The 13,520-nt window shown below is 29.3% G+C and overlaps 1 protein-coding gene across 1 annotated transcript; it reads left to right on the plus strand.

Annotated features, from left to right (window-relative positions):
- Nucleotides 1–1,966: 1,966 nt before the first annotated feature.
- On the plus strand, nucleotides 1,967–11,728 carry LOC145760259 (uncharacterized). Its single transcript, XM_082574134.1, has 10 exons — nucleotides 1,967–3,128; nucleotides 3,683–3,763; nucleotides 5,228–5,725; nucleotides 5,900–6,052; nucleotides 6,190–6,970; nucleotides 7,083–7,331; nucleotides 7,557–7,805; nucleotides 7,990–9,794; nucleotides 9,888–9,934; nucleotides 11,195–11,728. The coding sequence occupies exons 1-10, from the start codon at nucleotides 1,967–1,969 to the stop codon at nucleotides 11,726–11,728; spliced, it is 5,559 nt and encodes a 1,852-aa protein (XP_082430260.1).
- The last annotated feature ends 1,792 nt before the right edge of the window (nucleotides 11,729–13,520 follow it).

Raw genomic sequence — 13,520 nt, forward strand, 5'->3', positions numbered from 1 at the left:
CATTTGTGGTGCGCAAAAATTTTTAATCAAGGAATACACATTAAAATTTTAATTAACAAATTTGTTTGACCATTAAACATAATTATTAAGCATAGAAAACTAATTTCATTTTTGTTTAATAAAAGCACCAAAATAATAAATTGTATAACAACTATTTATCCGATACCTAACGTCGTCAAGTAAAATTTTATCTTGCTTTTTCTTATAAGTTTTTATCAAAATGCTGAAAATTTTTTTTTTAAATTTAACCACAACATAATCAAGATAAGCACAACTTTTTTGACATACATTTAAAAAAATTCACAGTTTTCCAGTATCAATAAATTTATTATTATGGTTCGAAATCTTAGATTTCGAAACATATTGTTATTGTCAGTGTATTTATTATTATTGTTTTTATTCTTTCTAGTCAGAATTTTGAAAGACGATAACTTTTGTTTTTTAAATCTAAAAGTTCTAAATTTTTAGTATGTTTGTTATTATCCCAACGAATCGCAAACCTCCTATTTACGACATTTAATTATCACTAATTACTAATTAATATATTTTATTATTAAAATTTAAATGTTAAATTTTCTAAAATTTTAATATGTTGTTGCTATTATTATTATTATTTTGTATGTTGCTGTTTAAAATAAATATTTAACTTTAGCTAATTATCGTTTAATAATTTTTGGTTTATTTATAAAATAATGGATCAGAGTGAGTTTAACGCTTGAATGATTCAATAGCGTTCTGGTCGATGTCAAATATCGTCTTTTTCGCTGTCTGTGTTGAAGTAAAAAGTATTGGTTGAAAGTATAAGTAAAATATGAAAATCTAAGTTAAATGTGTGTAAAAGTTTCTACTCAAAAACGGTATAAAAATTAATTTTTGGTTGTTTATAATAAATATTAATTGCTTGTTTTTTATTAAAAATCAAATCAATATTTGGTTGTTACATTTTTATTGATTTAAAATCATGATACAAATGATAAATTTTATAAAATCTCCATAATATTGTGCAAAGAACATTTATTCGATAATTATATTATAAAGTTTAATACATAAAATGGAATTTTGTGTTGGTTTAATGAATTTTTATCACGTTGGTTATGCTCTATTTTTTCTTTGTTTAATAAGTTTTATCTTTTCTTATTTTTAGGGTCGCGGGACTGGACTAGTTTTATTTCTATTGTTCTAGGGTCTAACTTGATTTTAAGGTCGCAGGTCTGATCTAGTTTTATTTCTATTGTTCTAGGGTCTAACTTCCTATGCGTGGTCTTTATCGCCTTGGTCACGCCTTCATTTATCTTTGTTTAATGATTTCTTGTCTTTTTACGGTGTCGAGACTGGATTCGGTTTGTATTGTTCTACACTATTAATTTCAGTAAGCGTCGTAAAAAATTTCCATCCCGTAGTTTGTGCTCCATTTGCGATTACTTAATGAGTTTTTTGTTTAAATCTAGCGTGTTAATCTTTCTTTAATTATTATGGTTCGAATTCCCAGAGAATTTTATTTTGGTCATTTTTTCTTTTTTTACTTTTTGTCTTATATATCTTTTTTTTACTTTTGTCTTATATACGCTCCAGTCCCTTGTTAATCATTGTTATTTTTAAATTCTAATGGTATTTTGTTCTTAGTTATAGTAGTATTTTGTTTGTTGGCAGGAGATTCTTTATATAGTCATCAGATTGTTATTATTTTATTTGTTCATGATTATATTTTTTACAGTTTACTATATGGAGGCAATTATTTTAGATTAAGAATGATAATTTAGCAAATTTAAATTATAAAAAAATTATAAATTTCTTGTAGTTTTTTTATTGCTGTTTTATTCACTAAACGATGTATTTCGAAAAGTATAGAGTGACTAGCACTATAACAAATGTTTGTAGTCTATTAAACATTAGAAGTTAAAATACTTATAATTTATATTTCAGCACAGTTTATTTCAAATATATTATTTTTTCAACTATCATTACAATGCCAAAGCGAAAATCTCACAATCAAATTTTGATTGATCAAAAACGAAAAAGAAGAGCTTTAAAAGCAGCTAGTGAAGCTGATTTAGAAGACCCCTTTAAGAGGGCTAAAGACAAGAAAGAATATTATAAAGACAATAAGTCGTTGTATTCACAAAGAGATCGTGTAAGGTACTTAGCAAATCCACAGTACTTTAAAGACATTGCCAAAAAAAATTACGAAGAAAATCCCGAAAAAAAGAAACAGACGAGCCGCAATAAATATTTGTCGAACCCGCAATACACTATTACAAGGATGGTTTCACGGTATAACGAAAATCCCGAGTATACAAAGGAGAGAACACGACAACGTTACCAAACAAATCCCGCTTATGTTAAGAATATGACAAAGGAAAAATACAGAATCAATCCCGAGTACACAAAGAATATGACACAGAAAAAATACAGAACCAATCCCGAGTACACAAAGAAGATGACACAGGAAAAATACAAGAAAAATCCATCATACACGATCAACAAAGTTTTAGAATATAACAAGTTAAGACCGGATCAACCACAAAAAAGAAGAAAAAAACAATACGAAAAAGTTAAACTTGTCCGAAGTAAAAACGTCGAAGCCGCAATTAGTTTGTTTCAAGCCAAATCAAGAAAAATGTGTGAATATCCTTGCAATATTTGCCATCGCATTTTTTGGAGGGATTCTGTGGTTCAACTAAATATTATAAAACACCAAGCCCACGCTTATACTACCGAATTGGAACATCATGGCCTCAAATGGATCTGTTCAACCTGCAAGCGACATCTTCTAAAGGATTCCATTCCTCCCCAAGCCTATATAAACAATTTTGCCTTACCTACACCAGATCTTCCAGCGTTAAATGACTTGGAAAGACATCTGATATCTCCAGTCATTCCATTTATGAAAGTAATTTCGTTGCCGAAAGGAATGATGAAGGGTGTTCATGGTCCAGTCATTTGCGTTCGGAGTGACGTCGAAGAAACCGCAAAAGTTTTGCCGCGATCCCTAAATGATGACACCTTTATCAGGGTCAAGCTGAAACGAAAACTCAAGTACAAAGGTCATCATTTATATCGTTACGTCAACGTGCAAAACATTCGTATCTGGTTGAAATATCTTAAGGAGAATCACCCAGCATACAAAGGTCAGTAACATGTTAGCTAATTTATATAATATTGTGTTAAGCTTAATATAAATTTCATAATGTGAAATTTCATCACAAATCGTAAAATCGCAACAAGTATTAAGCCTGAAAAACACACAATAAACGTTATTTTAAATCGCTATAAAGGTTAACTAATCACTAATAGTTATTTTAAACGTAAATTTAGGCGATTTTGGTAAATTATGACGTAACAATGGCAAAGGCTTAGTTTTTAAATAGGTTTTGTGTAACTTTTTTGCGCTTTAAATTTTTGCAATATGTTAACGTGAATATGTTTTAGCAAAAGGTTATTTAAGTATAACTTATATTTATTTACTAAACAAGCCTAGAAAATAGGTAAGAACTACCCTAACGATAGACAAATAAAACGGAGGCTAGTCAGCGTGTAAAAATCTTAATCTGTCTGACTGCCATTTTTTTGGTTGCTTAAAAGGAAATTAAACTAATTTAAAATACAAAAAAATTTGAAAAACACTGACTATTTTTTTTTATAAAAAATTGTGTTATTAACCAGACTTGTAATGACTTTACAGATATAGTAATTGACGAAGCACAGTTATTGGAATGGAATCCTGAGGTTGAACAAGAAAGGTTAAATGAAGACAAAAATTCAGGTTAAGATTTTAAGTAACTTTGGTATAAAGAAATTTTACCTGTAAGATATATATATATGTAATTTTAATTTGACCCAAAAAACTTTTTACATAATTTAAAGTTTATTTATAGAAAGTATATAATAGTTTATAAAATGATTTATCAAGCTAGTTAACCTTGTATTTTTAATAATTATGGTTCGAAATCTTAGATTTCGAAACATATTGTTATTGTCATTATATTTATTATTATTATTATTATTATTGTTTTTATTCTTATTTGACGAATTTTGAAAGACGATAACTTTTGTTCTTTAAAAGTAAAAGTTCTAAATTTTTAGTATGTTTGTTATTATCCTAACGAATCGCAAACCTCCTATTTACGACATTTAAATGTCACTAATTACTAATTAATATATTTTATTATTAAAATTTAAAGATTAAATTTTCTGAAATTTTAATATGTTGTAGGTATTATTATTTTGTATGTTGCTGTTTAAAATGAAGATTTAACTCTAGCTAAATATCGTTTAATCATTATTTTAGTTTTTTTATAAAATAACGAATCAGTGTGAGTTTAACGCTTGAATAATTTAATAGCGTTCTGGTCGCCGTCAAAAATCGTCCTTTTCGCTGTCAATTGAAGTAAAAAATATTGGTTGAAAATTTAAGTAAAATGTTAAAGGATAAGTCAAAAATGTGTAAAATTTTTTTTTAATTGTTTTGTTATTATTGTTTTTATTCTTATTTGACGAATTTTGAAAAACGATAACTTTTGTTCTTTAAAACTAAAAGTTCTAAATTTTTAGTATGTTTGTTATTATCCCAACGAATCGCAAACCTCCTATTAACGACATTTAATTATCACTAATTACTAATTAATATATTTTATTATTAAAATTTAAAGATTAAATTTGCTGAAATTTTAATATGTTGTTGGTATTATTATTTTGTATGTTGCTATTTAAAATGAAGATTTAACTCTAGCTAAATATCGTTTAATCATTATTTTTGTTTTTTATAAAATAATGAATCAGTGTGAGTTTAACGCTTGAATAATTTAATAGCGTTCTGGTCGCCGTCAAAAATCGTCCTTTTCGCTGTCCATTAAAGTAAAAAATATTGGTTGAAAATTTAAGTAAAATGTTAAAATATAAGTAAAAAATGTGTAAAATTTTTGTTTTAATTGTTTTGTTATTATTATATTTTAATACTTGTTTGATTACTAAAAAATTAAGATCGGTATTTTGCTTTTAAATTTAGTTTACTTTTATATTACAATATCAATAAGTGCGTGTTCGCTTGTTAAAATTAGGTTTAAATATACAAAAGTTTATATTTAAATTTATAATTTAATTAATAAACCTACTAAATAAATTATATTTATAAAAAAGAATCAAATAATTTCGAACCATATTTTATTTATCAAATAAATCTAGTTATTTTTTTACTATCTTATTTATAGTGTTTAAAATAAAATTACAGATGAGGAGCAAGTAGGTATGAGGGAAAGCAACAGTGGGGGCATATATAAAATCATCGTTGAAATTCTTTTTGGAGATGATGAGTTAAGTATTGCTTCAACTGATGGTCAAGGGGTGAGTATTGCTTCGACTGATGGTCAAGGGGTGAGTATTGCTTCGACTGATGGTCAAGGGGTGGGTATTGCTTCAACTGATGGCATAGGGGTAAGTAATTTCACTTTTGATGGTGACCAGGTAAGTCATGAGGTAGGTATGGATAAAGTAGAAACAGATTTTACCCAATCTACTGCTCCTCTTTATACTTGTTTTCAGCCTACAGATTTTGCCAAGCATGTTAGTGATGCAATCCATGATGATGTACTGTGCCTGGCTCCAGCTGAGAATAACACTCCACTCATGGCTATCCGAAATGAGGCTTTGGCTTTTCCATCAATTTTTTGTGATAGAGCAAACACTTTCGAAGAGGAGCGGCCTCAAAAAATTGGGATTGGTGCCTATTGTAACCGTCAGCTTTTTTCTTATTACAATATTTTTTCTAGTGACCCCACTTATATTTTTTATTTACAGTATGTTAAAGAGATAACCGAGTTAATGTCTGCAATTTCCATTGCTATGAGAAAAAATAAGTCGCCTTTGTTAACTACTATTACTCCTAAAATATTACTTAATCAAGATTCTTTAAGAAATATATTTAGGAATGATGAAGGTTACAAGTTTATGAAAACTGTAAGAGGATCACCAGCTTACTGGGAGAAAACAATGAATGATTTGTTTGCTATGATCAGGCAGCTGGGATTACCAACATTTTTTTGCAGTTTTTCAGCAGGTATATTTTACATTTATTTTTATGGTAATTTTAAATATAATTTTTTAACATTTATTATATAAAAAATTGTAAATAAAAAAGCAAATTATTCATATTTTTTAATGTTTTAAAAAATGTTTTCTCTTTTATTTTAAAAGGTGACCGCCGTTGGAAGGAGATTGTTCAGAGCATTTGCAAGCAATTAAATGTGGAGTACAAGGAAGACTTTAGTTGGTCTGAGTACTGTCAGTTGATTGCGAGCAATCCTGTGATGGCTGCGAGGATGTTTGATCGACGAACCAAATGCTTCTTTCATGATTTGTTGATGAACAAATCAAATCCAGTGGGAGAAGTTGTTGATTATTTTTACAGGGTAGAGTTTCAGGCTAGAGGTTGGCCACACATTCATGCTTTGCTGTGGATCAAGGATGCTCCTGTGTTTAAACATGATGATCCTGAAATCATCCGTGCGTTCATTGATCAACATATAACTTGTGAGATTCCTGATCCAGAGGTCGATCCAAAGCTTTATGAGATGGTCACTTCTACACAGACTCATAGCAAGAGACACACCCGATCCTGTAGAAAGAAAAACAAAACTTGTCGTTTTAATTTCCCTCGTAAAATATCTAATCGGACTTTTATATCTAAACCTAAAAATACAGCAAACAAATTAGAGGATGCTAAAAAAGTATTACTTCTTATTTTGGAAGCTATTAAAGAGCTAAATGAGAGTAATATTTTTTCTGCATCTGAAATTTTTAAGTTTGCTTGTATATCCCAAGATGAATTTGAAGACGCTGTTAATATTTTAGGTACACGAAACCAGGTTGTTTTAAAACGCAATTCGGAAGAGATGTGGATAAATCCCTACAACCCAAATTTACTTCGCGCATGGAATGCAAATATGGACATCCAATATGTTTTAGATCCATACAGGTATTATAATATATACAGTTTTATAAATTTTTTTTATGTGCTATAAAGTTACATTTGACCTAGACAATATCAATTGTAAAAGTCATAATTAATTTTTATTTTAATTTCACAGTTGTGTTATGTACATTCTCTCCTACATTACTAAGGAGGAGAGGGAAGTTGGAATGTTCATTAAACAAGCACAGAAGGAGGCGCGTGAAGGAAATTTGGATGCGATGAAAGAACTGAAGTCACTTTCTAATGTCTATCTTAGTCATCGGGAAGTGTCTGTGATGGAAGCGATCTATCGTGTTGGGGGTTTACCATTGAAATCGTGTACCAGAGATGTTGTTTTTATACCTGTGGATGCTGACAGTACCAGGTTAGTTTCGTTAGTCTTACAAATAACATGAAAAATAAAGAATTTTTTATATGTTTATTAGCTTTCTATAATTGTATAATTTAAAGTTAATCTTAGGTAATTTCAATATTAAATTAGTGCACTTTGTTAGATCAGATGTTAAATATCAGGTATAAAATATGCAATATTATTGTTATGTATGGGTTATCGAAGAGCTTTGGTTTTAAACTTCACTTTTATTTTAAGGATTTCTTTACCATTGTCAGTATTACAATCGCAAGCGGAAGATGGCATTCAAAATATGTGGATGACGAGTTTAATGGATCGTTATCTTAATCGACCTGATTTGCAACAATTCCAGAATCTCTGTTTGGCGGAATTCTGTTCCAAATATAGAGTAATTTATGATGATTCAAAAGATGGAGCAGATGATGGAGATGTGTCAGAGTATTCTGTGTTTTTACTAAAAAATGACATGGGTCGTATTAAGAAACGGTGAGCTACACGTTTTTTCATGATGTATAATGTGTTTTACCTATTCCAATTAAAAATTACATAAAATATTTTTTTGTTTTAAAATTTTTTTTTTGTCTACATTTAAAAATTTTTTTTTGTCTACATAGCCTATAAAGTAAGAATAACAACTATTTTTATACCGTTTTTTTAATTATATATTTAGAATGGGACGGTCTGCAGTGATTAAACACTGTAAGCTCAATAAAGAACGAGACGGTGATCAATATTTTGAAAGAATCTTGCGATTGTACTTTCCTCATCGTAATATAAAAGAACTCATACCTGATGGTCATAGCACTTACGAAGATTTTTATGAAAACGGAGAAATTTTCACAACAGATTCTGTTTTGAATGTGAAGGATGTTGTAATTAACAACATGGCGGACTTCACAAGCCACATTGAAGAAGCATTGGAAACAGCGGCAGAATCGATGGATCTGGAAGATCTTGAAGATGCTTGGGCAAACTTAGCTCCCCAAACTGAATCAGATCGACTGGAATTGAAGGACCTTAAAAAATCTGACGTTGTTGATAGTGAAGAAGAAGAGGTGCCAGCTGAACTGACTGTTGTGAAAAATCTCCCAACTTCTCAAATTTCCGAATGTGTGAGTGCTCAACCATCAATTGCTTATGCTGAGGGTATGAATATGATACGGACTTTAAACGGTAATCAACATGCTATATTCAACTATGTACGTCTTTGGTGTTTAAAAAAATTACATGAAGACACTCCTGAACCTTTAAGACTATTTTTGACTGGTGGTGCTGGAACTGGAAAAAGCCATATGATTCACTGTATTTTCTTTGAAATGCAACGTGTTTTTCAAAGAGCAGTTGACACTCCGGATAGTTCTTCTGTGTTATTAATTGCTCCAACAGGTGTCTCTGCTTTTGCCATAGGGGGTCAAACCATTCATCATGCTTTCCGTATCAGTCCAGGAATGAGGCTGAATCACATGAAAGGTCTTACTGAAGAAACTGCAAACACACTACGATCACAATATCAAAATCTTAAACTTTTAATTATCGATGAAATTTCAATGGTCAGCAAGGAAATGTTAGGTGTCATTAGCGAACGTCTTAATCAAATTCTTCGACCAAATTTAAAAAATTCTTCTTTTGGAAATGTTGGTGTGATTGCAGTAGGTGACTTTCATCAGCTTCCTCCTGTCAAAGCTCGTGCTTTGTATGATGTTGATCCTGGCTCCCTCCTTCCAGAACACTGGCTTCATTTCAAAGTTCACCATCTTGATGAAATTGTGAGGCAGAAAGGTGACCAACAGTTTGCGACAATGCTAAACAGACTTCGAGTCAAAGTTAACACAATCATTCAAAAATCAGACGATGAATTACTTCAATCTAAAATTTTAAACAAAGATACTAATTTGGGTAGTAATATTTTGCACATATTTGGCACTAATCGTGAAGTTAATATGCACAATTCTAGAGTTATTGAAAAACTGGACAATCTGTACGACTTGAAAGCTGTTGACATTTCGAAAAATTTGAGTGGAAAAACCTGTATTGAATCTGTGAATTTTAAATATCCTGCAGCAGCCTATCAAAAAACTATAATTTTTGATGGGGTTATTCAAGTTGCCGTGGGATGTCGTGTCATGATCTTGGTGAACATCGACGTAGCTGATGGTATCTGCAACGGTTGTATTGGAACTGTAAGATGCATCATTGAGGGTAAAATGAAATATGGTCTTCCCCAATACATCGGAATCTCATTTGATTCCCCTAAGGTTGGGAAAAATCGTAGATTAAAACAACCGTACTACAAAGAGGTTGGTGAAGATTGTCTTTTGATCGAACCACATCTTTGCCAACCAATTAGATCTGGGACCAAAACTTACAGCAGATACCAGTTTCCAATACGTCTTTGTTATGCCTGCACTGTTCACAAAATCCAAGGGATGACACTTCAAAATGCAATCGTTGACATGGCTAAGATTAATCGCGCAGGTAACTTGATTAGTTTAATATTGTACATAAAAAATGTAAAGTCAATTTTTTATGTTAAACTACATTTCTAAATAAATTATTTATGTTTTTTAGGACAAGCTTATGTCGCTTTAAGTAGATGTCAAGAATTAAAAGGATTGCATCTCAAAAATTATAATTCGAACTTTATCCATACCAAACATTCGATTATTCAAGCTGTGGAAAAAATGCCTAAAATTATTTCGCATCAACTATTCCCCATTCAAACTTTAAAGCAACATGATTCTCATTTAGTAATAACTGCAATTAATGCACAATCTTTATCTTTGCATATTGATGATTTCAAATCCTACCATGAACTTTTAAAATCAGATGTTATTTGTGTCAGTGAAACATGGTGTAAAGAGACAGATTTAACTACGAGGTACTTTTACTTTATTTAGTTATCTATATATTTACTTGTTTGTTTTAATAATTTTTAGTTGATGAACTAATAATCTCTTACAGTCGCTAATTAACTCAATTTACATTATTTTTAGGTTTGAAATCGAAAGCCATTTCCTTTTACGATTTGACCGAAACAAAGGATCGTGAGGTGGTGGCATAATTATTTACATAAAAAACAATTTGAATCATCAATTTCTTGAACAATATTCGGACTCCTATTATAATCAAATCATGTGTGTCAAAGTTAAAGATTGTGTTATATGCGCAGTGTACAGGCCCCCCAATTCAACAACTACCAACTTTCTAAGATTTATTTTAAAAATTCAAAAATCTTATGGCACTGTAATTTTATTGGGTGATTTCAATGAAGATTTATTAAGGTAATTTTTAATTCATTATAAGGTTTAATAGGAAATATTTTTAAATTATATATAGATTATAATTTTCTTATACACTAATTTTATTATTGAACATATTGTGGTTATTTAAAAAGATTATTTTTAAATTTTAGTGATCGGAGACTTCCTATAAATGAAGAATTGGTCGAAAACAAATTTCTGCAATTAATGAAGACTTCTACAACAACAAACAACACCTTGTTAGATCACATTTATACTTCAAAAAAGCTATCTTGTCATGTGGGAATTCTTTCTGTGCATTTCAGTTACCACAACGCCATTTATATCACCTTATGCAACAATGAAAATTGTGAATATAATCAAGGTAAATCACTAACCAAAAATAAATTTAAAATTTTTAAATTTTTCATAAGTTTATGTTGTATTTATAATATTTTTTTTTACTCTACAGCTGCTGCAAATCATTTTTCTTTGGAACATATCAGTAATAAGACTCTACAAACTAATTTTAAATCCGAAACTCCAATCATTTAAGTTAAATCTAGTAAAAACCACATAAAACTTCAAGTTAATTCATACAACCTTTCGGACAACACTCTTATTCGTGGCAAAGCTCGAGTTATCGATTTTATGGCAAGTAGAGTTTCTCATGATTTGGTTGATTCTTTAAGAAGAATTGGTTTCAACGTGACAGCAACTATCAACGATTCTCAACGTGGATATTCTTGTGGATACATCGGCATTGGAGCAAGCTGGTCAATCTATCGGGCTGTGATGAACGACGAAGATTGGCTTACCTGCTCTGTTTCTAATGTGGATGAATCAACGATTAATCAATACAATAACATTATTGACAAACAACCATTTCACACTGCACACTTTTTAAGTAATGATGACATAATTCAAATTCTTACACAGATACATATTTCACATTATGGTATTAATACACCCACACATTGGATAAACTCACCTATACCAATTAATTTGTTAAAACGGGACATTTTAAATGGCCCCACACGCCATTCAAGGCGACGACACCCACACAATAATGTTAGAATTGTTATAGTTAACACTGTTGAACAGTCGGCTGAGCGTTGTAATGAAGTAGCTGGTGCACATTGGTTTACTGTTGCTTATGAATTCGATTGATGCTTTTAAATTATTTAAATTTTAAAATTCTTTTTTATTTATTGTATTATGATTATTTATTTTTATTTTATTTATTCTATATTAGCTGATTTTTGTTTATTTCTGCATTGACCTATACCCTTTTATTTTTCTTTGCTTTAATTGATCTTATTTTTTCTTTTTGATTGATCTATACACTTTTCTTTACTTTAATTGACTATACTTTTTCTTTGTTTTTAATTGACAAATTTTCTTTTTTTGTAATTGATCTTTACCTTTTCTTTTCTTTGTTTCTGTTAACCTAAAAACTTTTTACTTTTAAACATATTATACACCTTTTCTACACTCTTATTAATCTTTAACTATTTTTTTTTAACTTTTTTTATATATACTTTACTTTTTACCATTTTTTCCTGGATAAAAGCAACCCCTTGTCGTGGGATCTGGGCTTTAAACTAAGATTGCTTATTTATTTTAAAATTCGTTATTAACACTTCTTTAATTGAGAGTCTAATGCTTACCAAAAACAAATAAATACATATATTTTTATGTAATTACCAACAGCATCTCTATATTAAATTTATATATTGTTTTTTTTTCCAATGTTTAATATATATTTACTGTTGCTATTGATTTTTGTATACTTTTTTAGAAAATGTTGGTTGTAAGATTAATTTTTTAGCAATTTGTACCATTCCTAAATCTTTTAAAATAATGCTACATTTATAAAACATATAAATATATATTTTGTTGCATTTTTTCAACATTTCTTTGTCACTTTTGTTCTTTTATTATTCTTCAAGTAATTTTAGGAACGTGTTTACAATTTTTTTATGTTTTACACTTTTAAAGGCAGTCAAAACTTAAAAATTTCCAAAGCAATAAAATAGTTTCCTTACATAACTTAAGGAAAATATTATTTTTAAGAAAACTTTGTGGGAACAAAATTTTTTTTAATGAATATTTCTATAATTACTTTTTCAACTAATTCATAACTTTAACAATGTCCCAACAATTTGTTGTAAACCTAATTTAATTACATCAATGCATTTATGGGAACAAAGCCCCATTGTTCTTAGCCTTGGTACTAAAATATATTTATTAAGCAAAGTTATTTAGACTTTAAAGGGAATTTGCTAGCTAACCAAGTAATAAAATTGTTATTTTTCAATACATTATGTAAAAACAATAAAATGCAACACAGTGTAAGAGAAACATGTAAAATTGTTTTTTTTTATAATACTTTAAACTAATAGATGTTATATTCGCTTGTTGAAGAATGTGGTGTTGTGGTGTGATTAGGATATTTATTTATAAAGGTGAGTCTTATGGGCTTTTAACGTGACATTAAGGCGACTTGAACATAAAATCTTATGGCTTCCAATTTAGTGCAGTGACCGATATACTATGCTAATAAACAGACACACGTTAATTGAACTTAAAAATATATAATAAATTCCAAAGTGTTATATATTAAAAATTATTTGCTTTTTTGTATAAATTAGGGTGTCCTAATTGTTACATGTAATCATTCACACCAAAGCCTGTGTTGCAAAAGCCTAACAGAACCCATCTATTTAATAAAATTATTTATTTAAAGCTATCAAGGGTTAAACTTATTTTGGCCTTTTTAAAAAAGGGAATGTGTTGTCCGTTTTTTTCCTATTTAAAATTTTAACATGAAAATAAAGAAATTGATTATTTTAAGTTCAACTTGTATGGTTAAAACTGCCTTTTAATTTAAGATAAGACTATTTTATACAGTTTATTAAGCGAAAACATGAAGTACACATACATTAGCACACGAAAAAAC

Source organism: Corella eumyota, chromosome 7, assembly GCF_963082875.1.
Source record: "Corella eumyota chromosome 7, kaCorEumy4.1, whole genome shotgun sequence".
Taxonomy (NCBI): Eukaryota; Metazoa; Chordata; class Ascidiacea; order Phlebobranchia; family Corellidae; genus Corella; species Corella eumyota.

Excerpts from the sequence above, each read along its gene's own strand:
- LOC145760259 (XM_082574134.1), top strand. The coding sequence starts at position 1,967 with ATGCCAAAGCGAAAATCTCACAATCAAATTTTGATTGATCAAAAACGA. Across the intron at positions 6,053-6,189 it reads TTTTTGCAGTTTTTCAGCAG|GTGACCGCCGTTGGAAGGAG; the intron begins GTATATTTTACA and ends TTATTTTAAAAG. Across the intron at positions 6,971-7,082 it reads TATGTTTTAGATCCATACAG|TTGTGTTATGTACATTCTCT; the intron begins GTATTATAATAT and ends TTAATTTCACAG.